This window comes from Drosophila montana, unplaced genomic scaffold (genome assembly GCF_035044405.1).
Source record: "Drosophila montana isolate Dmon_TW-CO22-7 unplaced genomic scaffold, ASM3504440v1 contig_787_1, whole genome shotgun sequence".
Lineage (NCBI taxonomy): Eukaryota > Metazoa > Arthropoda > Insecta > Diptera > Drosophilidae > Drosophila > Drosophila montana.
In genome coordinates, this window is record NW_026999082.1 from 465,855 (window position 1) to 491,901 (window position 26,047).

Consider the following 26,047-nt stretch of genomic DNA (forward strand, 5'->3'; position numbering starts at 1 on the left):
GTGTAAATTCCAGGGTATATATAATACAGGGTATATATGATATAGTGTGAGCTAAGCAGACAATTAAAGTTAAGGTTTAGGTTCTCGCAACGGGCAAAGGATTCGGTCGGAGTAAAGCTTTTCCAAGCTGAATATTTAAGATCTGCACAATGCTTAAAAATCTATAAATATATCACAAATATCATCTTAAGGATATATGTATATATATAATACATAAAGAGATGATTATCGATGGGAAGTAAAGATCGCTTAATTAGTTTTCATATGGAAAACTCTTCTATAGATAGATATTGATAGCTTGATAAAGAACTTCCGTGTTTGCCCAACATATCGCAAAAGCCATATCGAAGAGGTTTAATAAAAGTATCTCATGGCTCGCTCCTATAGGAACTATCAGTCGTGAATAAAGCCGTTCCATTAGATATATCTTAAAGTTAATTTTATTGCTAGGATATTTTGAATATTTGACTGAGCATGCAGGGTAACCAGATCTTGAGCTCTGCTGCTTTGTCTGCTCTCAAGACAAATCAGTTAAGGTCCTTGCCAAGGATAACACATCCCATTGAATACCTATCGAAAGCACTTGGACATGGACATGCCACAGGACATGCAGCGAGAACTCCCCAACGTATTTCTGACAAATCTGACTCGAATACTAAACTGGCTGATTGGATTGCATTGTCCTTTATCCTTATAAATAGATTCATATGTTTTGCTCATCGTTTCCCTCGGCTTCTGCACGAATGTTCATTCGAGTGCACAATTTTCCTTGGGTCAACTAGCCGATAAAGGGGGAGGGGGGGGGGGGGGGCGGGGCGAATTGGAGGCGGGTACGGGTGTCGGTGTGCATAAACAATTTGAGGCGCAGGGATGCATGTAAATGTGTGAAACAACAACAACAACAACAAGAAGCACTACTATAAGAAGAAGAGGGAGAAGAAGAAGCAGAAGAAGTTGAAGCAGAACTGCAAAGTACAAATAACAGCGTGTACCGAAGAAAAGATAAGAAAAAGCAAGGCAAATAGAAGAAGAGGGAAAAAAGCAGGGGATGCTTAATGCTCAAATGGGCGACGAGAGAATACCCTGTACTCAATGCTAAAGTAACTTATGCTAACTATTTAAGTATATATATGTGAGTATTAAAGTATAATTATATTTTGATAATACATGTATATATTTAAATAGGCGACTAGCAGATACCCTGTGTTCAGCTAATAAGTAATTATGCCTAAAAAAAGGTGAGACTTACTGACTTGTACATACCCTGTATTCAGATCTTTAAAGGGTTAAATATGGTAAGGTATGCCGTAGTTTGTGTCACTGACTGACTAATAGATACCCTGTACTCCATTCTGCAGAGCCTTCCATTGCAAAATATGCATTTACTCATATGTAGTTGCATATGTTGAAACTGAGCGCCTAGAACATAACCTGTTTTTAAGACTTAGGTAATTATATAAATAAATACGACTAGCAGTTACCCTATGCTCAGGTCTTAACTGGCTTGTAAGGAGTCATATATGGTGGAACGGGGCAACAGGACAATACTCTGTACTCAGGCTTATAGTCGAATATATGGCGAAGCTGTCAGACTAGCAGATACCCTGTACGCAATGTGATTTATGGCATATGTAGCAGTAAAAACCACTTATATCTTTTTCTTATATTTATTTCCTTATATCTTGAAGCCGTGACTTTGACAGACCTTAAATATCTAGCCAAAATCATGCATAAGAAAAGCCCTTTAGCTTCAGTTATAGGGTATCTGCCCGTCGAACACTCTCCAGCCCAGACAGATGTAACATCATATTTTGTGTGTGTTTTCTTTTGTCTTGTTTTTGTTCGTGCAAATATTTGTAGCACGGGAAACCAGCTGGGAAGAGGCAACGGGTTAGACCAGCAGCTGTCTGGTTGGATCCTTCGGCGGGCGGTGGACGGGTTGGGGCTGGGCTTGGGTCTGGGCTGGGTTTTTGTGGTCGTGGCGCCGCAGTCGCTGGCAAATGTGCCGCATGGCTAACACGTAAAAACAATGCGCTGGGCAAATTAAATAGGAATATTCGCATTGAACAAATAAAAACCATTTGTTTCGTTTCCATTCTTGTGCTCCCCGTTTTGTTATTGTTTCTTTCTCATTTTTTTCTTTTTTTTTTGTTGTTGTTGTTTTTGCCTGCTTTGTTATTCTTTTATTTTTCTGTTGTTGTGTGTCTGTTTGTTTTTTTTTGTTTTTTGTTTTTTGTTTTTTATGTGCTGCCAGTCGACAACAGTTTTCAATTTGATGCAACTCGCGACCTGCTGCGGGAATTGGATGTGAACGACATCGTTTGGATTGGACTCATGCGGCCGCAGAACTCGGATCGCTTCATGTGGTCGTAAGTACAACAACAACAACAACAACAAACAACAAACAACATCAAAAAACAGCAAAGAACATTTTATTGCAATTGTGTCGTTCGTGTTGATATTTGTATTTTTGGTTTGCGAGCAATGATATGTGAGCGCTTGAATATTTGCGTGTCCCAGTTAAAAGTCGTTGACAGGACTAGCGAGACGGGCTGCCAGGCGAGCAAAGCTTGAACACGATTTGAACCAGCGTTTTTCCCTTTGGTTCGGATGTTTTTGTTAAGTTTAACAGCCTAATTAACGTGTTGAGATACTTAATGCTAACTTGCCTTTGGGCCATTTGATTAGTCATAATATTGATCCTAACACACAGTTTATCCGCATGTTAAATATACAACCTGCAGTGTTGCCACCTTGCAATAATAACTTAGCACCCACTTTAACATATTACTCTTACTTTAATACCAAGTGTCTGTCAACATTTAACATGCAGTTCAGCTTGCTGTTAAATATTTAACCTTTGAATAATATTTAATTACATCGAGCAAACCAAAAATATGTCGATAAAACGTTTCCAAAAAGAGTCTATATATAGAGTATATATTTGACCCCTGCTTAGATCATAGAGTATATAACTATTTGCCATATACAGCAACTCACGACCCTTGGTGGTGGACACCGGCTACTGGGCGGAGTCGTTGCCGCTGATGGACGCGCCTCTCTGCGCCGTTATCGATCCCATTCGCGACTATCGTTGGCATGCGCTGCGCTGCGGCGGCCCCGAGACCGCCTCGTTCCTGTGCGAAATGCCAGGTAAGTGTGATAGAGAGAGAGGGAATGAAAGAGAGTGAGAAAGAGAAAAGAGATAAAGTGGGAAAGTGAGACTAAAGGTAGGAGAGAGAGAGAGCAAGAGAGAGAGAAAGAGAGCGAGAGAGAGAGAGAGAGAGAGAGAGAGAGAGAGAGAGAGAGAGCGAGAGAGAGAGAGAGAGAGAGAGAGAGAGAGAGAGAGAGAGAGCGAGAGAGAGAGAGAGCGAGAGAGAGAGAGAGAGGGAAAGAGAGAGAGAGAGAGAGAGAGAGAGTGGAAGAGAGAAAAATAGATAAAATGATAAACTTAGAGAATATGTGTGAGAGAGAGAGAGCGAGAACGAATGAGAGACTGAGAAGGAAAGACGGAAAGAGAGAAGAAGAGAGAGTGAAAAAGCAAGAGTAAGCGTACGAGTAAGAGGTTTGAGTAAGAGTAAGAGTAAGAAAGAGTTTGAAAGAGAAGGAAAAGAAGCCCGAAAAGGAGAGAGAGTGATAGAAAAATGAAGAGAGTGAGTATGAGAGTAACAACGAAAGAGGGAGAGAGAATGAGACAGAGAGAGTCAGAGTGATGGAGCTAAAAATGTAGAGCAAGTGCCTGATGGAACGTCTCTTGTTGCGCACAGTGCCCAGCTGGGCGGATGCCTGCATCCTGAAGGAGATGCCCAACCTGACCATGCAGTACATGGCGGACACGGCCAGCATTGAGCTGATTAGGAACTGCCAGGAGGAGGGTCTGCTGCGGCACAGCTGCAAGGGCAAAGAGGTAAGTGGCGGGAAGAGGGAAGAGGGGAGAGGCGAAATCATATAGCCAGGACGTTCGACATTTATTTGCAGGATCGAGAGCGGGCCGTACGCGAGCTGATCTGCCCGAAGGAGCGGCTGGAGGCGCAACGCATCAATGACATCACGAACTCGCACTTCAAATCGCTGCAGATCATCAAGAGCATTCGCACCGACAACAACGAGAACAACGACATCGACCTGTTGCCCCTGGTGGCCAACTATGCTGCCAGCGTCATGAAGATCGAGGTGGCCACGGCCGCACCGCCGCCACCGCCGCCGCCGTTGGCGCCAGTCGAACGCTTCAGCCTGGACAGGCTGATAATGCCGGTGGCCCGTTATCACATCCCGGACGAGGTGCCCATGCCCGTCAAGAAGTCCGCCAAGAAGGTGAACCCAAACGATGAGCACGCCAAGAAGCTGCTGGCACATCATCAGACCCAGATGCGCAAGGCCTCGACCACAACCAAGCCCACAAAGACGACTACGACCACGATATCGCATCTGGACATGATGATGGGCGATCAGCCGGCGCTGAGTGAAGAGCAGCTGCCGGAGGATGTCAGCGATAGCGATGTGTCCAACGAGATATTCCAGGCGTTGCCGCACAAGAAGAAAATATTGCCGCAGGACCTGAGGACAATGCCGACCATAACTGAGGCAACAACAACAGCAGCAGCAGCCACAACAACAGCAACAGCAGCAACTGAGGCAGCAATAAGGGCCAAGGAGTCGACCATGGCAGCAGCAACAACAACAACAACAGCAGCTCCAGCGACAACCACAACAGCAGCAACAACAACAACAACAACAACATCCACAACAACATCCACAACAGTAGCAGCAACACCCATGGCAGCAACAACAACTTTGCCGACATCAACAGCAGCACCCACAACAACAACTACAACAGAAGCAGCAGCAACAGCGCCACCAACAACAACAACAACAACAACAAGAACAACAACAACATCGGCGCCATCAACAACCGAAAGCAACATTATGATAACAACAACTGCAGCAGCAACAGCAACTCCGGCCTCCCCAGCCGTAGCAACGGATGTGACAATGGAAACGGAAACAGATACAACAGTTGTTGCCGCCACCGGCAACACTTCCAATACCTACGGCACCAGCACCAGCAGCAGCACTACGAGCACCAGCAGCAGCATCACGAGCACCAGCAGCAGCAACATCCCAACCCCAACGACAACAGGAATGCCATTGGGAACGTCAACGACAGTGGTTAGCATTGCACATCCCATACATCCGGTGCAGCAAAGTCGCGATGAGACTGCCCATCCACATGTCAAAGAGACGGCGGACAATTCGCACTTCATACCGCCAATGTTGCTGGTCAAATCGCACTATGTGCCGCCGTCCAAGCATGGCGAGCACGGCGAGCACAAGTCCGAGCATCTTGCTGCCAATACGCTGGCAACAACAACAGCTCCGACAAGCCATCAAAATGTTGCTGGCGTGACAGCAGCAACAGCAGCAGCAACAGACGAAGTAGAGACGGCAGCAGCAGCAACTAAAATGACCCAAACTTTTACAACAATCAAGACAACAACAACACCAGAAGCAGCAGCAGCAGCAGCACTCACAACAACAACAATGACCGCCGGAAAAGTGCCTACTACCGAGGCACCAACAACCGCCACAAAAGAGACAACAGCTAATGAAAACAGCTCGAATCCACCAGCAACAGCAGCAGCAGCAACATCTGCTGCTGGCGAAATGAAGGGCGCCACAAAGTTGCACTTGGATAGCGAGAGCGAGACCGGGGATGGGGATGGGGATGGGGTTGGTGGTGAGGATGAGCTGGAGTTAACGAGCGCCACAACACGACGCAACTTCCTGCAGGAGGAAACTGAGGCGCCATTCAAGCCAAATCGACACCGTTCGCTAACAAAGCCGGAAACCGTCAGCTATTTCAAGAAGATCTTGGGCTAAGAGCAGCAGCAGCACCAGCAGCGACTGCAACTGTAACTGAGGCGACTTTGCAGTTAACACATATTTCCGACTCATCCACACCCATCAACAGCCCCCCATCCCCCGTGACCCATGCAATCTAATTGGTGTGCAACAAAAAAAAATATCAAAAATCATAGCTGCATTGCCAGCAAATTGAATCAGCTCATGTCGTTGCCTGATTCCAGCCACCAACAACAACAACAACAACAGCAGCAGCAGCAACAACAACAACAACAAAAATATCCACATTCTGGCCAAAGTTTGTAAAACTTGGCTATGTCCGCCCCCGCACGGCTCCACACCGGAAACTTAAGCTGTTAGTCAACGCCAAGCGGAAACGCAAAGCAGCCAAAAGAAAACTCAAGCATAGTAGGAGAGCAAGAAAGAGAGAGAGAGAGATAGATAGAGAGAGAGCGAGGGAGAGAGGGCGAGTGGCAGCAGCAGGTTCCAGTTGGGAGCACCAAATATGTCAATTCTTTGCAGCACAAACCACAAAGTAATACACCACCAATACACACACACACACACACAGGCACACACAGGCACACAGTGACAAATTTAGGCACCAGCAAAGTCTGTCGAAGTTAAAGGCAGTAAGAGAAATAAAAATAAATAAAATAAAAAAAAGAAAAGAAAATGAAAATGAAAACAATTCGAGGAGCAGAGGGAAAGGTGGTTGCATACCAAAGGCCAAATCTTAAGTATGATAAATACTATTATAAATGTTTACAGAGCTATTCGTAATATACACATAAGATACACAACCATTGCGAGCGTCTGTTTCGCCAAATTTCGTTTACTCTAGCCCAAAATAAGAACACAAAGCCGGCAAAAACAAAAAAACAAAAAGTAACGCACCAACTACGTAATACTCCAATAAAAGCTCAAAATAGGCCATACATTTATTAGATGATATCGATTTTCGCGAATATTAATGTTTGTAGCACTTCAAGCTCTGAAACTGTGCAAAATATCGATGCAGCGATATATATCGATCTTATATCAATAAATATATCGAGATATACAACAATCAATTGATATATTTATATCTATATATGTATCGATATGTTTATATATATCGATAAATCGTAATACTGTTTGTAGCACTTCAACCATAGACATCAGTCAAAATGTGCTCTGAAACTGAAAAATATCAATGTATCGATATATATCGATCCTATATCAGTATATATATATATATATAGATATATATATCAATCAATTGATAAGTCTATGTATATATATATATAATCGATATGTTCATATCTGTCGATATATTGATATTATCTCAGCTTATTATCTTTTATGGGCAAATAGATGAGCATACATACACGTATATAGTAGTATCGATATGTTTCGATAATATATCAGTATATAGATCGATATAGATATCAATCAATTGATGTATCTATATCTATATATCTATCGATAAATCGATCTAATCTCAGCTTATTAGCTGATGTGAGCATATAGAGGCGCATAATTATACCTAGTTTCAAGCTACGCCAAAAAGGCGAACAGAATTTGCACAAAAACTAATATGAAGGATATCGATGTATCGATATGTATATAGATATCAAGCAACTGATATATCTATATCTACATATTTATCGATATGTTTATATACATATCGATCTATCGATATTATCTCAGCTTATCCGAAGTGGGCACATAGACAAGCATAAATAAACCTAGTTTCAAGCTTCACCAAAAAAGCGAACAGACTTAGCACCAAAGCCAATATACCCCTTCGCACTTTGCACACAGGGCATAGAGAACCGAAAGCGAAAAGTAAACATTTGATTCGCATCGGGCAAATCTATATATGGTTTGTGCACATCATTGGATAATTGAACTGGCAGTCTATTAATCAGAAACATTCAAGTATTAAACATAAGTATTACGCGCGAAACAGGCCTCGTCAAATCTATATTATGAATACAATCTACACACACAAATGTTGTAAAAGTTGGTGTTTTTTTTTTTGTGTCCAAATATATATATACATACATATATATGTAGAGGCATACACATGCATATACTTATATTGTAAGATTGGATTGCAGAGTTCTGCATAGTTATTAGTACTCAAGAACGGAGCAGCAGCCCTGCAAATTGGTCGAACGATTGAAACATACCTAAGATTAAGACAAATGAAAAGCATAAATAAAAAAAAATACAAAAAAAAGAAAGGCACAATACTTTTCCAAGTACACCAAAAAGAATAAGAAACAAAACAATACAAAACCCAAATCCAAGTACTTCAAATGTCACTTGATCTAGAGAATTATGTACTCACAAAGAAATAAAAGTAAAAACAAACCAAAACATAAATGAAATACAAGTTGATGTCTAAGAAACGATTGCATGAATTTCTGGAGTCTAGCGCAAAGTCAAGGCCAGGCAAGGCAAATAGTAATGTATGCGTAAATAGTATAAATGTCAACCAAATAAATAATTCAGTATGAATAAAATCTCATTAAAAAAATATGTTTATATCATTATTGGGAGGTATAAAGAATATAAATAAAAGGCAGCCTTCGCATGGGGAGAGGCAAGAATGGGTTAATTATATCTCTCAAATAGACGCCTACTGCTCGCAAAAGCGTTAAGAGTTAAATACGATTTTGAAGCACATTTTACATAACAACTTCAGCTTGATAAGCTTTCAGTTTTGATAAGCTTTCGTTGAGCTTTACGCTTTAAAAATAGAAGGTATAGCGAAAAGCTCACCGGAAGCTCATTAAAGCTCGAAAGATCATATTCAATATACATACATATTAAAGCATAAAAGATCGTTGAATATTTTCTGAAGTAAGCTTTCAGCGAGCTTTTCCCTGCCAAGCTTTTGAATGTGCTTCTGCCCTTATAGAAAACTGTAAGCCTAAAAGCTTTAATGAGCTTTGTTTTCAACTTATTTAAATGTGCGACTTGAATGAAAATAATATTTAATCTACTTATGAAATTGTCAAAGCTCGTTAAGGATTTGCTGTAAAGGCTAAGCAAAGCATTTTCGGCTTATGTTTCCCAACAACCCAATACGCATTTACATAAATATATTAGGTTACCTTTTATATTTAGCCAGCCACAATAAAACGTAAATGACACTTTAGCTCTTTACAAGGTTTTCTCATAAGCAGCTTACATTGGCAGAGTATAAACCAAATTCGACATAATTTCTTTAACAGAAGTTGATAAAAAGCTTATATAGACTTATAATTCCCAACTGGTGCACATTTGGTTGTGGGGCTCGCTTTTACTTGAAAGTTCTCTAAGAAGTTGTCACTTTTACACTCAGAATTTGTTCGGTGCGATACAAAGAGGAAATTTCACTTTTATAATGATTAGAGATCCAAAGAAAGCTTAAAGAAATTCAAGCAGTGCTGCTCTATGCGCTTGTTTAGGTTTTTTTTACCTATAATTCCCAACTGGTTAAAACTCAAGCGAACCTAAATGCTTGCAAGCAACGCTGAAGTCGCACAAAATATGAATTTACGCAAAAAAGAAAAAAATATATATGATTTAATATGAACTGTTGAAAATATTGGCTACGCGAAGTACAAGCAGATTTAAGTATGCATAAATATTGTATGGATGGAGAAAATGTTTTGTATTTCAAGTGCTTAGCATGCATCAAAGGGAACGACTTGGCATCTCCCCCTGCTGGACGCGCACAGAGTAAAGCACATTGAATCGGGCATATTCTGCAGTTGAAAGCTCTGCCAACGTCAACATTGCTTTCCGGTGGCCGATGGTCGTTGCCTCATGCCCCCTCATGCCGCATGCCGCATGCCCCATGCCGCATGCCCCATGCCCCATGCCGCATGCCAGACCAGGCCTCGCTGCCTCGTTTGCCGCAGGCACTCTACTTTTTTGTGTAGCTTTTCCCTTTTAGCGAAAAGGGCAGCGATGCGGCCAGATCCAGTGGCAGTTACAGTCAGACAGCCAGAGCGATAGACAGAGAAAAAGACTGCGAGAAAGAGAGAGGGGAGGGTGAGGGTGAGAGAGCTGGACAGACAGCAGCCCGAGGTCCTACTTATGATTGCCCAAAATCCAATGAAGCGTTGACGCTTGCTCCTGGCAGGGGCAATTGCTGTCATCGCAGAACAGTTTTCTGGATAACCAACGGAAGCTTTGCGCCATACGGCAGCACCGCACAGCGGGCGGCCAACTTGCTGGCAACCCCCGCGACCAGCCCGCGCGACTGTACTTGATGGCCGTTTAAAGAGCGCTCGACCTTAAAGCTCTGGCTCTGGCATTATTTTATTTGCCAGACGCCATGTTTGTTCTTTATATTAAATTCATATGCTTAAAACTGTAATTTCTTGTGTTTGCCGTTAATCCTTTGCTCTGTGCGTGTGCGTGTGTCGTGTGTGTGTCGTGTGGGTAATTCCGTGGGTGTTAAGTAACTTTTGACTGACGGGCGCGCAGCAAATATATTCCAAGTGCTTTCAGCTCTGCCAACCTCCTTATACCCTTTTACAGGGTATTATGAATTGGTCAACACATAAAGAGTAGTATATATATATAGATATATATGTATGTATGCATAGTCTTGATCAGCGTTAACAGCTGTGTGCATTTGTCCGTCTGTCAATCTTTCTATCGGTCAGATCGGAGCGCTATATCCTATAGCTGCCCTGGACAAAATAAATGATCTTTTCTTCCTCAATATGGTATATCTCGATCAAAATTTCCATTTACAAGCTCTGCCATACAATTAAATCCGATCAACATCGGACTACCTACCATATCATATAGAACTATAGCAAAAATCGGACAAGAATTAAGTTTTCATATGCAAAACTTTTCTGTCTACATTGATTTCCCGATCTCCTTTATATTCTTATAGCTCCTGGAGAAGCAAAGCCGCAAGTGTAGTCGGTCTTCGGTGTGAGGCAGCTAGACTTAGTTCTCTCTCTTGTTTTATTTTTATATTCCACTTTTATTTCACTCGCCAACGAAGCGTTTTTACAGTCAACGTGGGCCAGCAAATTAAATGCAGCTGACACACATACCGACATCGGTGACAGGCGCACAGACATGGAGACAGACGGCGACACGCGTCCAACAAATGAGAATCATTTGGCGTAAAATAAAATGTTTTATTAACAATATAAACGGGCTGGCGGGGCTGGCGGGGCTGGCAGGCAACGGGTAAAGAGGGCATCATATGGACCTTAAGTGCGTTTCACGGTGCTTTCGAGATGAGCGCGTGTCGTGACTTTTTCGTGTCACGATGTGCAGCTGGTGTGTGTGGGTCGATCTATACCCTGTTAATATCAAATTTGTATAAAGTTCCATAAGTATATTTTCCAAAACTACTCGAAATGTTGCAATTTTGATATATATCGATTTTGAGAAGAGGCTTTTTAAGCATAGCTCAACAAATATAAGAGCTACTACTACTACTGCAAATATTTTACTCTTTGAAAGCCTTTCCTGCTTCCTCAAAAATTGGATAAAAAAATTGATTTGTAAGACTAGAACTGCGTCTTAGTATATAAATGCTAACGTACGCCATATTTAAGAAACGAAATTTTCATTACGATCGGACTATAAGCACCGAAGTTATTCAAGAGTGCATTTTTCATACGCAGGATGGAACAGGAGAACTTCTCTGTCTTTCTGTCAGTATAGACAAGATTTGAAATTGGGAAACAAGGTTTTCAAATAGCTACCCGTTTTCCACACCCTCTGATGTGTTCAGAAAATGTCTGTTTTCAGCCCCGATCTTTAACAACCATAAGAACCATACGCAAATATCAAACATTTTTCACTTATTGAATACCTGCCCCCAAAAAAGAGTACAGAGCTCTTGTATATATCATTTATGATAGTTCGCAGCTGGATACAGGGTAGCAGCTAGTTAGGCAGCTTAAAAGCCGAGCACACTCAGCTTATCCATTTATTTAAGCATTTGTTCGAGGTGGCAACAACTGGCCACAGTTATGGGATTATATGAAGCGACAACCCTACAAACGCATTGCCACAACATTCTCAACATTTGCCCTGTTGGATTACAAGCTTCATGTCCGAAAGGGGAATCATAAATTTTGCTGTTTTAATTGCCTTCATATATTAAAGCCAAATGCCGTATGAGCAGCAAATTCGGAAAGTTTTTAAATAATTCCCCTCCATCTCCTTCTATGCAGCACAATAAAACTACTTTGCCAATGAGGCCAGCAGAGATCCAAATTATGGTCCTTGGCACACATTTGGCTTGAATTGTTGTTAATTTTTGAATTTTGTGTTTTACGAAGGGAAAACATGAGAAATATATATGTATTATATAAATAGAAGTGAGAAGAGTTATATAACAGTTTGTGGGCAACTATATATTCGGTGATCTGTGATATACTAACAACTATTTTGGATGTACCCTGGGAACTCTATAATTATTTGTCCGTTGTTGTGTGCTATCACGATTGTTATATATATAACTATTATTGTATAACAGAGTTTTTCGAGAACTTACTTGACTTGACTTACTTACCCCTCTGTATAACCTTGTATAATATTTGCTTGAGAACCTGCAAATTAGAAAAATAACTGTAGAATAGTTCTTTTTGTGACTTACCTCTCTGTATGGCCCTGTATAACAGTTCCTTGAGAACCAGCGAATTGGAAAAAGAACTGTAGAAAATTTTTTTGTGACATATCCCCCCTAGTTTAATAATGTATAATAGTTCCTTAAAACTTCAGGTCACAACTTAACTTCAGTTCTTGAAAAAGTAACACGCTAGAAGACGCTATATAACAGCTAGTTGAACACTCACACCTCTATTAATAGAAAGTTTCTGAAGAAATTATATTCCTAGAAAACCTGTATAACAGTTCATTGAAAAAGAACACCTCAGTATAACGCCTTAAGTAACTGCTGTATTACAGTTCCGTAAAAACTAACATTTCTAAAAACGGCAGTATAACAGATTTTCCAAAACTCGCACCCCTATTAACAGCTATATAACGATTTCTTTTCGAAATGCAGCTTTATTAACAGCCGTATAACAGTCCATTGTAAACTCCCACAACAGCTGTATAACAGTTGCCTCTAAAAACCAGCTGAATAACAAGACTAGCACAAATATCTTCTTAGCCAGTTGCCATATAACAGTTATATAATTGTATCTTAGTTTGTTTGGGAATCGCCGAGTTTCATCAGCCGAGTAGCCAGCGAAATCTTCGTCCTTGTTGTCCATCCATTGTAAATATGCAGATCCTCGCTTGACTCCGGCTTGATGCTCAGTCGCGTAAGGCTCCTTTATTGCTTCATTCCGCCTGATTCCATTTGCTGGCTGTGGCAACTGGCCGCAATCGCTTAAATGTAAGTAACAGATTGTCAGAGAGACAGAGCCGCAGGCAAACCGCCAGCAAAGCCCCATTTCAAATTGCGCCAAAAGCCTCGAAGAATAATGGCATTGTTATTGTCGCACAGATAGACATACACACACACACACACACACACACACACACAGACGGACACACACACGCACTGACTTACTCGGGTCTATTTACTTACATTCAAGTGCTGCAGGATAAATACATTTGCGAGGACAACGATGCGGCCAATTCTGCTCCATTTGCCCTTTTAGTTAAATTAGTTCAAGAAGAGTTCTCTGAAATGGCGCCAACAAAGCCACATTTGAGATAATCCCGCAACATTTCTGGTCGGTTTTTATGGCATTTCTTCTGCGTATTTAATTTGAATATTATTATAAAAGTATTTACTGGTTATCATTTGTTATACATGTTTAGTCGAACCAACACGCGGCAAATCGCTGGTTCGAATTCAGTTTATAAACCTTTTTTGTATCTGTCTGAAGTCGGCGTGAATTAAACAAACTAATTCGGTACCACTTGCATTTTGAGGCGGGCAAAACCGGGTAATTTCTTCTGGAGTAAACACTATTTCATTTTCCTATGTGTAAATATTATTAATGTGTAGTAGAAGTCTGCAAAAGGTTTATTTCTGACCTTAAACGACATCGGATATCGCATAGAACCAGCCGGAAACGGATGTTGGTTCAAACTCTGATACAGATTTTATTTGTTTTTTTTTTTGTAATGGAATCTCATTTTTAGCTGTTGCGCTGTCAGCTTTATAGTTTGCCCATTGTCTCCTAACTTGGCCGCTGGGATTCACATCCATTATTTATCTTATTGTTTTATTAATAATGCAGACCCGTGTTGAAATTTCATAATGTTTCAACAATGTCAACGCCGACTCCGAGCTCCGAGTCCACAGAAGCCGTTGTCAACAATTTTGTATTTGGTGTGCGGCGCGTGTTGCATGCATTTAGTTGCGGTCACGAGTTTGTGGCATACAGACATACATATATGCGTCTGGCGTGCCTCAATCGGCATGGAAGTTGAAATAATATCTATAATTTGTGGCTTGGCACAACAGCATCGAGGCATACTCTTCTACCAAAGCCAGTTCATTACATTTATATAATCGAGGGATTTGTGGGACCACAAATATACGATAAGCAAGTCATGCTGGGCCCACCTAACAACCTTAACGTTCAATTCATATTGCCCAGCCTCAAATACTCTGGCTGAGACCTAGTCGGAAATCTCTCAGTACTGTGCTTCTGAGATAAACGAAACCTATAGACAAAATATGGATGAGCATAAATGTTTAAGTCGATGCTTCGATAAATTGCTATCGATATCGGAATATCTAGCGATCTGGCAGCACAAGTTGGTCGCATATTAAGTTGGCTGCGCTAGGATTCTCGAAATGCAGGATAAAGCCAGCTAATTAAATATTTATGCATTTAGAGTTTAAGGAAAATTGAATATGATCTTTATATCTAGCATTAAATTTATTATAGATGCGCGCGACGCCAGGTAATTTCTTGAATATATAGAGAATAAATAATTTGCACAGCTTACTCGCTTTATGTATTTCATTTGTAAGTGCCTATTTAGCTTGTATTTCAATAAATAACTAATCAATATTTGATTTTAATTGTGTTCAGCAAATAATTAGAGAGCAAACTATTTTCATTTCAGATAAAGAAATCTGATTGGTTGTTTGTGTGTGCAAGTGTGTGTGTGTGAGTGTGTGTGTGTGTGTGCTTGTAAGCCAGAATATAGTCATGTATTTCATAGTTGAACATGGTTGTATTTCAAGTGCCTGACTTAAAGTCCGAAATGCTTTGGTCTACGGCAGCTGCTGTGAGCAGGAGCAGAGGCAGGGGCGGCAGGGGGCGGGGGGCGGGTTAGGGGTCGGCCTGCCAGGCTGCCAGCTTTACGGCCATTATCTGTCGTCCTGTGTGCGTGTGCGTGCGTGCGTTTGTGTGTGTGTGTGTGTGTGTGTGTGTGTTTATCATCATAAAATTCAATTAAAGTGAAACGCACACAATCAAACAACAGATCAAATTAAATGCCAGACAAGCAATTTACTATATGCTGTTGAGGCGCTGAACGGGGGCGTGGCACCACGTGAACGCCAATTCAGCTATTTGGCTGACTGTGTGTGTGTGCGTGTGTGTGTGTGTTTGTGCATGGCTTTATTGAATTCGAAATAAGATTCAATGTTGAATACAGCTAAAACCCAGATACAAAGCAAAGTAGTTACCGAATCGAGCGCTGGCTGGTCATACTTAAACACGGTCCCACTGCTGCGAGCTAACCTCAAACAAACAAACAAGCACACAAACGTACACACACAGAGAGACACACACACCTGCACAGGTGCTGCAAAATGGAGCAGTAAATGGGATTGCTACAAGCAGGAAAGAGATGGCAACATCGAGCGCAGACGAGCGGAGGCGGGCGGACAGAATGTGGTCAGGAGAGATTGAAGGTGGCGCCGGGATACGCCGAAAATCACATAAAAGGCATTGGCACTTAGTTAAGCCAGCGATATTAACAAATGCTGTGCGCTGCGTTGTCCTTTTTGTGCGCCGCCCACACACAAAGGACATTGACAATAAACCAAGTCCAAAGCCGAACGTAGCTGTCCGCTTCACAGATATCATCGCAATGCCACACACACACACGCACACACACACACACACACACACATGCATGTAGCCACACATTTGGCATTGTGGCCAGACCGAGAAACGTAACGCTTTTCCTATCTTTATTTCTATCCCATTTTCAAGCCCAATGTCTCATGTATTTACTTATGTATCCACTTCCATTGTTGAGCAGCGTACATATGTGTGTGTGTGTGTGTGTGTGTGTGTTTGTGTGTGTGTTGAGTGTGTCTCTGGGCTTGTCTTAAACTCAACTCTAACCGGACAGTGTATATTTATAGTTGCAATAAACTTGGCCCAAATCGTTGTTGCCTTTTATGGCCAAAGTTTAAATTCCATGCATTCGGCCAACAACAACAGGAAACGTTCAATTTAGTAAATGTTCTGGCGCAGCCAACTTAATGCACTACACAAATTATTTTGATGTTGCCAGATCGCTTAAGGGTTAGTTAAAAGTTAAGCACCCTAGAAATGGCTGCAAATCCAATTAGTTTAGTTATCTTATACTACTTGATGCTCATTTATGGCTTAAGTATTTTATTTGTCCCATTGCGCTTGTTTATTTAACAACTACTTTAAGGATTTGTACTCTTGTATTTGAAATAATTTGAAATTGTGTCAAAATTATAGTCGTGTGTAATGAGCATACTCTTAAGATTAGCTCAGATGGCTGTAAAACAAATCAGAGTGATCCAATCGGGAGAGCTTAACTGGGAGTTAGCCTGAAGTCAGGAAAAGCATTCGAGTTTTTTATATAACTCGGTGCTTATTGTCCGATCTTTTTAATATATATAAAAAATGCATTTAGTTCTTTGCAAAAAGGGAGAGAGATATCCAAAAGAAATCAGGCAATGTTCTTAATCTAGGATAGGATATATATCAGATAATTTGTGCCCATATTATGTTTCACTTGAGGAAGGGACCAGATCAACTTGTTTTGAGTGTAATATAAGAGAAGATATAGAAGATAGATACATCAAATTTAAGGTCTCTGCCTGTGAGCCTCTCCCTTTATGTATAATTTTTGGGGATAATCTTGTGTAGTTCCCGAGCTGATATAACTTCTAATGAGATCCAAACTCTGAGCAAATCATGATACAGGTTGTTTGTAGTTCTCATGCATATCAGCAGCATCCGAACCTAATCTGATTGCTTCAGCCAACCCAAGCTTCACTGTACCGAAGATCGTAAATGCGTAAAACGCTGTAAAAGTGAACTAAGTGAATCCTAAACTGTTTGCTGTATTTGGAAGCATAAAATATATGTTTATCCTTCAGCGGCAGACACGTACACAGCGACAGCAGCCAGCCATAACAATAAACACAGCGCTGGGCTTGTGGGACACTCGTATAATCCTCATGGAGTTCCTACTTACATACGTATACAATAGAGCTCGGGCGCGAGTCCATTGTTGTCCAGTGTTGAAGCGCGCTTGTGGCGCCATCTTGCGTGCAAAACAATTAAAAAGTTTGTGCGCTACACTTGAGGCGCGGCATTTAATTAGGTACAGCAGCCGGCGAACTCAAAATGGCTGCCAGCATTTGTTATGCACGAGTATTTACGTACTAATGGCCAGAGAAGTGCGCCGTTTAATTGAATGCTGGCGGCCAAAAAAAAGAAGAAGACGAAGAAGAAGAAGGCGAAAAGAGCCAGCATAGCTGGCGCAAAAGTCAAGAGTAGGCGACTAAGTAATACCCTTACGTAGAGATTTCATGTAGCGTAAGTGAGAATAAAATGTCAAAAATAGATGTACCAATGATTTTTGATAGTACAACTAAAATTATATTGATAAATATATGAAATATTAATATTCAATCATATTAAAATAAGGTTATATTTGAGCCCTTTAATACTAATAATACTAATAAAATAGAAATCACTAAAAATAAATTTAATAAATAAAAGAATTCGTCAAATTCAGCAAAATTTAAAGTATCCTTAGACAAAACATTAAGACGAATACAAATAACTAAGGATAAATCTAATAAATAAGAGAATTGGTGAAGTAATATTTTTGTTTTTTAGTCCAATTCTTTAAAGTTTGATGTATCCACAGATAATATACCTAGACAAAAAAACGATAAAAATAACTTATGATAGATATAATAAATAGAAGAATTGGTGAAATAACTTTCTTTTTCTTTAGTCAAATTCTATAAAGCTTGAAGTATCAACAGATACGATAAAAATAACTAATCAGAAATATTATAAGTAAAATAATTGGGGAAATATAATTTTTATTCTTAAGTCAAGTTCTTTAAGGTTGAAAGTATCTATAGATAACATTCAACTATATTCAACGTTTTCAAATAACAACACATTTATATCAAGTTTGGTCTCATCCCATTTCCCACATCCAGATACATACATATATCTATCTATATGTATATAGGGTATACGGAGCAATTTATGTGGAATATATGTTTTGTATTATTTTTTAGATGAGCGCTAGCGGCTGCCTTTTGCTATAGCAACTTTTCAATTTGGCTTACACAACGGCGCAGCTGCAGCGACCAAATTGGCCATTTTATTAGCATGTTTTACTTGAACTTTACGCTACGAACTCCCTCCCCCCCCCTCCTCTGCTTCCTCCTCCCTACTCATCCCCCGCCCCTTAGAACGCCACGCTCAGAGCGACCACAAACCGGAGCAGAAAGTAGACAAACCGAGTGCAGAAATTATGAAACGCCAGCGGCAATTGCTGTCCATTTAGCTAGCTCCGCTATAGACGGTAACGGTAACCGTAACGGTGCGGATAACGGTGCTGGTCAGGGTAACGGTAACGGTAACGGTAACAGTAACGGTAGCCTTTTACGTTCAGGCTAGAAAAAAACACATTTCATGTTTTGCCTTTGAAGTTGTCAGAGTTTGTAAAGCAGACAATACAAATAGCCAATGCAATAACAACAGGCAACAGTCCGATAGGCGAGTATGCACGGCTAGCAGCTACCCTGTAATTGCAGTTAACCGTGTATACATGCCCACAAAAGTATATCCCCTTAATATAAATAGAACAAGTCAAGAGCAAACTATGTGAAGTGTGTGAGGGACTAGAAGATACCCTGTAGCCAGTATCAAAGTGAAGCGCTGCATTTATTTTGATATACCCTAGACATAGGTGCAATATGATAGCATGGCACTATTTGCAGGTGCTGGACGAGATGATACCCTGTGATCTGAGCCAAAGTATCTTCATATTCATAAAATGAACACAAAATAACACAAGTAATATGACTCAGCGACGAGTGTGAGCGAATTTCGAATTTCAATATATTTAAAACGTGATTCGTCGCTTGCGACAAATGAAAATGAGGCTTCAAGTTGGTGCCAAAAGTGTCTACAGCTTGATGCAAATAGCCTTGAACCAAGCAAAGCCGGGTAATACCAGCCAGTGCTTATATGTAAGTACATCATTAACCATTTAACGTCTGTAGGGTATAATGGGGTAGCAGCTTTCTGCCGGCACTTATCCCCTACGCCACGCCACGCCTTGGTTCGGTTCGGCTCGGTTCGGTTAGGTTCGGCTAGCCCCACCTCGTGGCACCCTTTAAATAAAATATGCAACGTCACTCGTCCATCATTATTCCCGTACACAAAACGTAAGCTCGTTAAAAGCTGCTCAAAAGCAAACCGGATGCTCTCACTCAAATGCTCCTTTTCAGCATTTACAAGCTGTTAGGCGATGCTGTTTAGTCCTCAGGTAGGGTGAGAGGGGTGAGGGTTGGTTTGTTGGGTGGCGACCACATTTATGCCAGAATCATGATCTGAAGGCCTGTACATCGTTTACAAGAACTTATTCCGAGTATTGGGCCAAAGCTGATGTCCAACAAGCCTGAGGCAGCATAAAGCCTTTGCAGCTGTCATAAGTGCGGCTCCGTTCCCTTATGTGTGTCCGAGGGCCCGCCGAGTTGCCCTTGAGCCATGCTCCTTGGATTGAACTGTGAAACCAAGTTAATGGAGGGGATCAATTCCGCAATCAATTCACAGCAGGACCCTTGAAACGCACACTAAGCCATGTGAGAGCCAGGAAACACAGACTGTTACATATTAACATGTAAATATTTACCTAACATATTCCAAATTATTTCGAATTCGTTCAGTGTTTACTTTAGTTTCTCGACAGAATTGTTGAAATTTTCACTGATTCCATGTGTTTGGAAATACACGAATTTATTATAAATTATTTCAAATTATTTCTTATTTCAGTATACGCCGATTTTTTATGGCTTCTCGGAAATTTTGCCATTTATTCGATATGATTCAGAAATACTCGACTCGATTATGAATTCTTCTTAATTATGCCTAGTTATTCATTTACTCCGATTTATTATGAGGTCGAAACTATTCCGAATTATACCCACTTTTTCCATATGCTTCCGAAATACTCGACTATAGTATGAATTCTACTTAATTATGGCCAATTATTCATAGAATCCAATTAATTATGAGTTCTCATAACCTGTTCCAAATTCTATCCGCTTATTTCACACGATTCCGAAAAACTCGAATTTATTATGAATTCCTATTTTTTTAAGCTTTTAACTATACCAAATTCATCTAACTTATTCCACATGACTCCGAAATACTCTAATGTATTATAAATTCCTCCTAATTATCCATACACTCCGACTCATTATGAATTCTTCTTCTGAACTATTCCAAATTGTTCCCTTATATTCCATATGATTCCGAAATACTCGACCTTATTATGAATTCCCCTTAATTTTTCCAAATTATTCATATACTCCGATTAGTTATGAGTTCCTCACACTATTGCAAATTCTTCTCACATATTCCACTTGATTCCGAAATACTCCTAATTTTAATTATTTCTTTCATTTTCCTATGTTGAGTCCTGTGCTTATGAAGTCTTTAGAATTGTTATTTATATCAAATTCTTCTATTTTTTCATTCTTCTTCTTACTTCGAGTAAGTTCAAGCTGTAACGAACCTTTATATTTACTTTCGATCTATTCCGATTGACTCCAGATTTTTTCGTTTTGCTCACGAACCGCTGAAAGTACATCTAAAGTATGAGGTCACTTCGAAAAACAATTCTCGGACTTGCTGTTTAATCAGGACGCACAAAACAGACCACAGATTGATTCTGAATAAATCCGTGTTATTTATACTTTTCCCACTGTTCCGTATATTTCCAAGAATTTTGCTCACAGCTCTTTTGTTTTCTTCTTTCCGAACTGTTGTTATTCCAAATTCTGATTAATTTTTACGATTTCTATGGACTTGTCTCTGTTCGCTTGACGTCAAGCTGGGCAGCCGCTCGAGACGCACCCTACTGTGGCTTTGTTGTACGAGGAAAAGGACCAGGAGCTGGAGCAGGAGCAACAAACCACATGGCAGCGCCGACGAGACGCAATTGTCCACAGATATGCGCATTTGCGGTCAACCCGATATTATCAATCAGTTGACGATGCAATTACGAATTGTTCTTCTTGTTGTTGCTGCTGCAGTTGTTGTTGCTGCAATTGTTGTTGTTGTTGTTGTTGCGCCGCGTGTGCACACGCACGTAATGATGGTGGTGCATCGGTGGGGCGTCGGCTAGACGGATGCGACAGAGTTTAATGGTGGCTTAATTAAGCGTTGCACGCTACGTGCGGTTGGGCGAAAACAGCACAGAACAGCGAAAAACTTTCAACGCAGTCGAGGGACAGCCCCAAGAACGGGGCCGATGGGGCAGACGAGCTCCAGGCGGGTGGACAGTCGACGGGACAGTCGGGGGAGACAGTGTGGAGGCATGCTGTCGCAGACTCTGTCATAGATACCCGGCTGTCAATTGAAGACATGCCCAGCCCACGGGACAGTTCCCAAAAGATGCACAAGCAGCGAGTGAGAGAGTGAAAGAGCGAGAGAGAGAGCGAGAGAGAGAGAGAGAGAGGGAGTGTCGCTGATTTTCGCCTTGTGCCTCGGAGGTGTTAACGTGCGTGATTTGTTGGCAGCGAGACGTGCGTAGAATACAAATGTTAAACCCTGTCACTAAGAGACGGCCGAAGGATACGCTCAGGCAACGGATACTCTAGGTGATGAAGATGGAAATGGGAATGGCATTGGCAATGGCAATGGCAATGGAGATTGAGATTGAGCTTGAACTTGAGATTGACAAGGGACATTAACCAAACTAACAATGCGCCATGGTCGAAATAAACCCGAACTGGACGCCAAATTGAATTATTTATTAAGCAACATTCAGCACAATATACTTATTTGATGCCAGCTTTTATGGGTGACGTGTATTCAATGTTATCAACAACAATGTTACACCCTGAACCCATTGAAGGTGCGTCAAAGGGGTATGATGGTCTTGTGAAAGTATTTGTAACAGACGGAAGGCAACATCTCTGAGCTCAACAGCCAGTCCAGCTGTCTGCCCATTCCCAGAGATGAGAAGAGCTAAAGAAGATCAAGTTTCCTTCAAGTTATCGATAACTTAACCCGCTTCCATGCAATCGATCATCAATAATAATTAAGTCGTTATCGATATCCTAGTTTTTATAACTATAATACGGTATATAGTATTTGTACAAATGTATGTAACAGGCAGAAGTAAGCATCTCCAACCCCATAAAGTATATATATTCTTGATCAGCATCAGTAGCCAAGTCGATCTAGCCGTGTCCGTCTGTCCGTCCGTCTGTTTGTCCGTATGTATGAACACAAGGATCTCAGAACCTATAAGAGCTAGAGACTTGAAATTTTAGCTGTATGTCCTTCTAGTGCCCGCGCAGTACGAGTATGTTACCGATAATCGATAACTTGCCTCGTTTCCAAGTAATCGATAAAAACCGATATGGAAATCCTGTTATTTGAGCAAATCTCGTAAGTTATAAGAGCTAGAGTCACCATGTGGTGTGGCTTTTAGAATATTTATGGCAAAAGCTATAAAATTAAAGATACTTGATATATAATATATATATATATATATATATATTCATTCCGCTCTGTGGAATTGACGGTTCAAGGCTAAACATACAAAAAATACAATAAAAAAAGAAGGTTTAACAATCAAAACTGAAACTGCGTAGATATTAGTACATAGTTTTTGTCAGCTTAAAGAAATCTGCAAATAGTCGAATTCTCATTTAGCTTGAATGCGAAATGCTTTCAACTGCGACAAATACGATAAAAAATTGTAACATGAAATAAACATTTTATGCGCTCGAAATGCGCAAATATATTATTCATTTCAAAGACTCGATTTGTGAATGTTTTGCTTTTACGCGTGATTTGCCGATTGCTATTTATAAGTAGGCTAAAGTCTTACCATTTCCACGGAGCAACCATTAAGCCATCATTTCCGTACTGTAAATACATGGCAGCCCCGCGACCCCCGCGAGCTCCCCCGGACTCGCCCCCAGCTTGGCAGCCAAAGCTTTATAAACAACGTGTATTTAATTTCCTTTTTTGAATGTCCTCCCCGACTGAAATAGCTGCTGCTCATTTCTGTGGAGCGTTGCGCGTACTGAATATGAATCACGTTCTTATTTTCCATATTGATTGAAGTCGAGCGACCAGCCGGGCAAATACCATCCCCCACCCCCCGCCCCCTCCACCAAATCGCAATCTCTCGCAGTCTCTAGACAACACCCCGTCGCTGGACGCGCATATTTTGATATTGATTAGCATCGCTCGCCAGTGTTTTAAGGGACTATGAATGGTAAATGATGAAGTGGAGCAAATTGGACTGAAGTGGGAGAAAGTGGCGGCAAGTGACCTGGAGTGGGTTAAAGTTCAGCCGCATCTAGCTGCATCCAGCGGCAACTGTCCGACATTTGCAAATTACAAATCGAGTTCTCGTTCGGGTGTCAAATTTAATTGGCATTTTGTATGGTCAAATCACCTGCAATCAGCTCTGGAGGCAATTGTCTGCTGGCCTAGACCGAAAGCCAAGAGCCACAACACACATTTGCAATAGCTGAAACTTATTCATTTTGAAAAATTATTCCTTGATCTCCTTTAAAAAATCTACAAATTGATTGTTCAATTAACTACATAGACAGATGCGAAGGTGATGCCAAAATGTGTGTAGTATTTGGACTTAAAGTTAGGCAAGTTTAATCAATAATTGAAAATAAACAAGTTAGAGGTTCTGGTCGGGAGCTCCCGACTAGGGGATACCCTGAACCCTCTTCTTCCAACAGGCGATAGGTATTAAATTATACATACTTGATATATATGTACATATACTATTCTAGAAGCTACATGTCAATTTTGGTGACTCTAGCTCATATTATATGCCGAAATTGCTCAATAAACAGGATTTCGATATCGATTTTTATCGATTACTTGGAAACGGGGCAAGTTATCGAATATCGGAAACAAACTCAATCTGCGCGGGGACTAGGAGGACATACAGCTAAAATTTCAAGTCTCTAGCTCTTATAGGTTCTGAGTTCGTTACGTTCATACAGACGGACAGACGGACACGGCTAGATCGAACATTTGAAAGCATGACATAAATCTAATGGTTACAGGGTATGCTATACGTCTGCCATCACCCAACATATTTTGCACAAATTTTTTGCTGCGTCCTTGATACAAAAAAATGTCGAAGCCAACCGAACCGTACTGGCAGATGGTCCGTCTGTCGGTCTGTCGGTCTGTCGGTTTGTCGGCGGGTCTGTGCTTTCCATTCTCTTTGCGAGCTGCTCGTGTTTATGCAAATATTTGTATTCCATTTGCATTTCAAAAATTGAAATTTTTTTTATCTTTCGCTCTTTCGCATTTATTATGCGATTTGCCAGGGAAAAATTTAATTTTTGCACAATTTAGGACAAGTTGATTAAGCTTTTTGATGCCAGCTGCAAAAGCTGTTGCATAAATTTCTCACTTCCTTCCTGCCACCATGGAGCCCATGATTACGGTTAGGGCCCTAGGCAGGCCCGGGGCAGGCCTCCATAACTGCTAACGGTTATTATCTATATAAATACTTCTGTATAGGGCCTAGGAACAGCTGGACGCAATTATGGTACCAAGATGCCCGAATAATGAACTTAAAGGCACAAAAATGTGGGAGTATGGGAGAGTATAGCGAGTGCGTGGGCTGAGCTTAGCACAAATCGACTTAAGTTTCCCTTCTAACGCTAATACAAAGTCGATAAGTCTTATTGCCTGCAAACGTTTTCCCACACTAAATTTGTTGATTGTTAAGTAATCGATTAAAGTCGATAAGTTTTATTGCCTGCAAACGTTTTCCCACACTAAATTTGTATACTGTTAAATAATCGATTAATCGATTGCCATCTCCAGCCAGACGATAAATTTGAGCGATTTATAAGTTTAATAAGTAGACAGAACTAGATGTGACTAACTCTTAAACAAAATTGATCTCGATCCAATTAAGTGCCAGCGAGCTAACCGATAGATTAGATCGATTTTTAAGTATTAGGACTGATGAATTATCATGGAAACCCAAACCGATAACTTTCCTTACAGACAAAATTCATCGTTTGGGTTTATATATGTAAAGCTAAAATAGCCCAAACTTATTTAAGATATTTTATATTTATGTCGCAATTTCTGTACAACTTTCCTCTAAAATAAAAAGATTACGCACAAGCAGAAGCGACAGAGTATGTGGAAGTCATACGAGAGCAGCCCGACGACTAGTTGAGCTTTGCTGCTGTCATTTTGGCTGATTTCTAATCAGAAACGTGTTTGCATGCACATCGCCAGTGGGGACTTTGTCCTGGCGCTGTGCACAAGGACTTCCCAGTGGCAACAATAGCGCTGTCATAGATGTGGACGTGAATACGTGGACGTGAATGCGTCCTTATACCATTACGAATGAGAGACACTTGCATCAGTCAGATGATTGAGGTACCGAGCACAATGCGTGGTTTCATTTGCAATTCCATTCCGTTGGATGGGTTGGGGGCTGGGCACGTGGCAAGGCCAAGTTATGCGAGTCGTGAATGCAATCAGCCAACTAACCGGGTCATGGCCCCGGCCATAAAAACGAGCTGTGACTAATTCGAATGGGTAATAAATGAGTAGACTTAGCAAGCACGACCTAAGGATGCTCTAGATTTAACGAAAAGGCGAACTTCAGCTGTGCTAGAGGTGGGCCGTATCGCCCAATCGATTTCTTATCGATCTTCTCGATAGGAGGTGGCCAGAGCTGGCCCATAATTGAC

The 26,047-nt window shown here is 40.9% G+C and overlaps 1 protein-coding gene across 1 annotated transcript in view; it reads left to right on the forward strand.

Annotated features, from left to right (window-relative positions):
• Positions 1-6,918, forward strand: part of LOC135440028 (mucin-2) — a 30,554-nt gene extending 23,636 nt beyond the window's left edge. The window contains exons 3-6 of the mRNA XM_064698986.1: positions 2,255-2,369; positions 2,993-3,153; positions 3,768-3,907; positions 3,979-6,918. Coding sequence (XP_064555056.1) covers positions 2,255-2,369; positions 2,993-3,153; positions 3,768-3,907; positions 3,979-5,880 — 2,318 coding nt within the window. The 3' untranslated portion in view covers positions 5,881-6,918. The remainder of the gene's footprint in view (positions 1-2,254; positions 2,370-2,992; positions 3,154-3,767; positions 3,908-3,978) is intronic.
• The last annotated feature ends 19,129 nt before the right edge of the window (positions 6,919-26,047 follow it).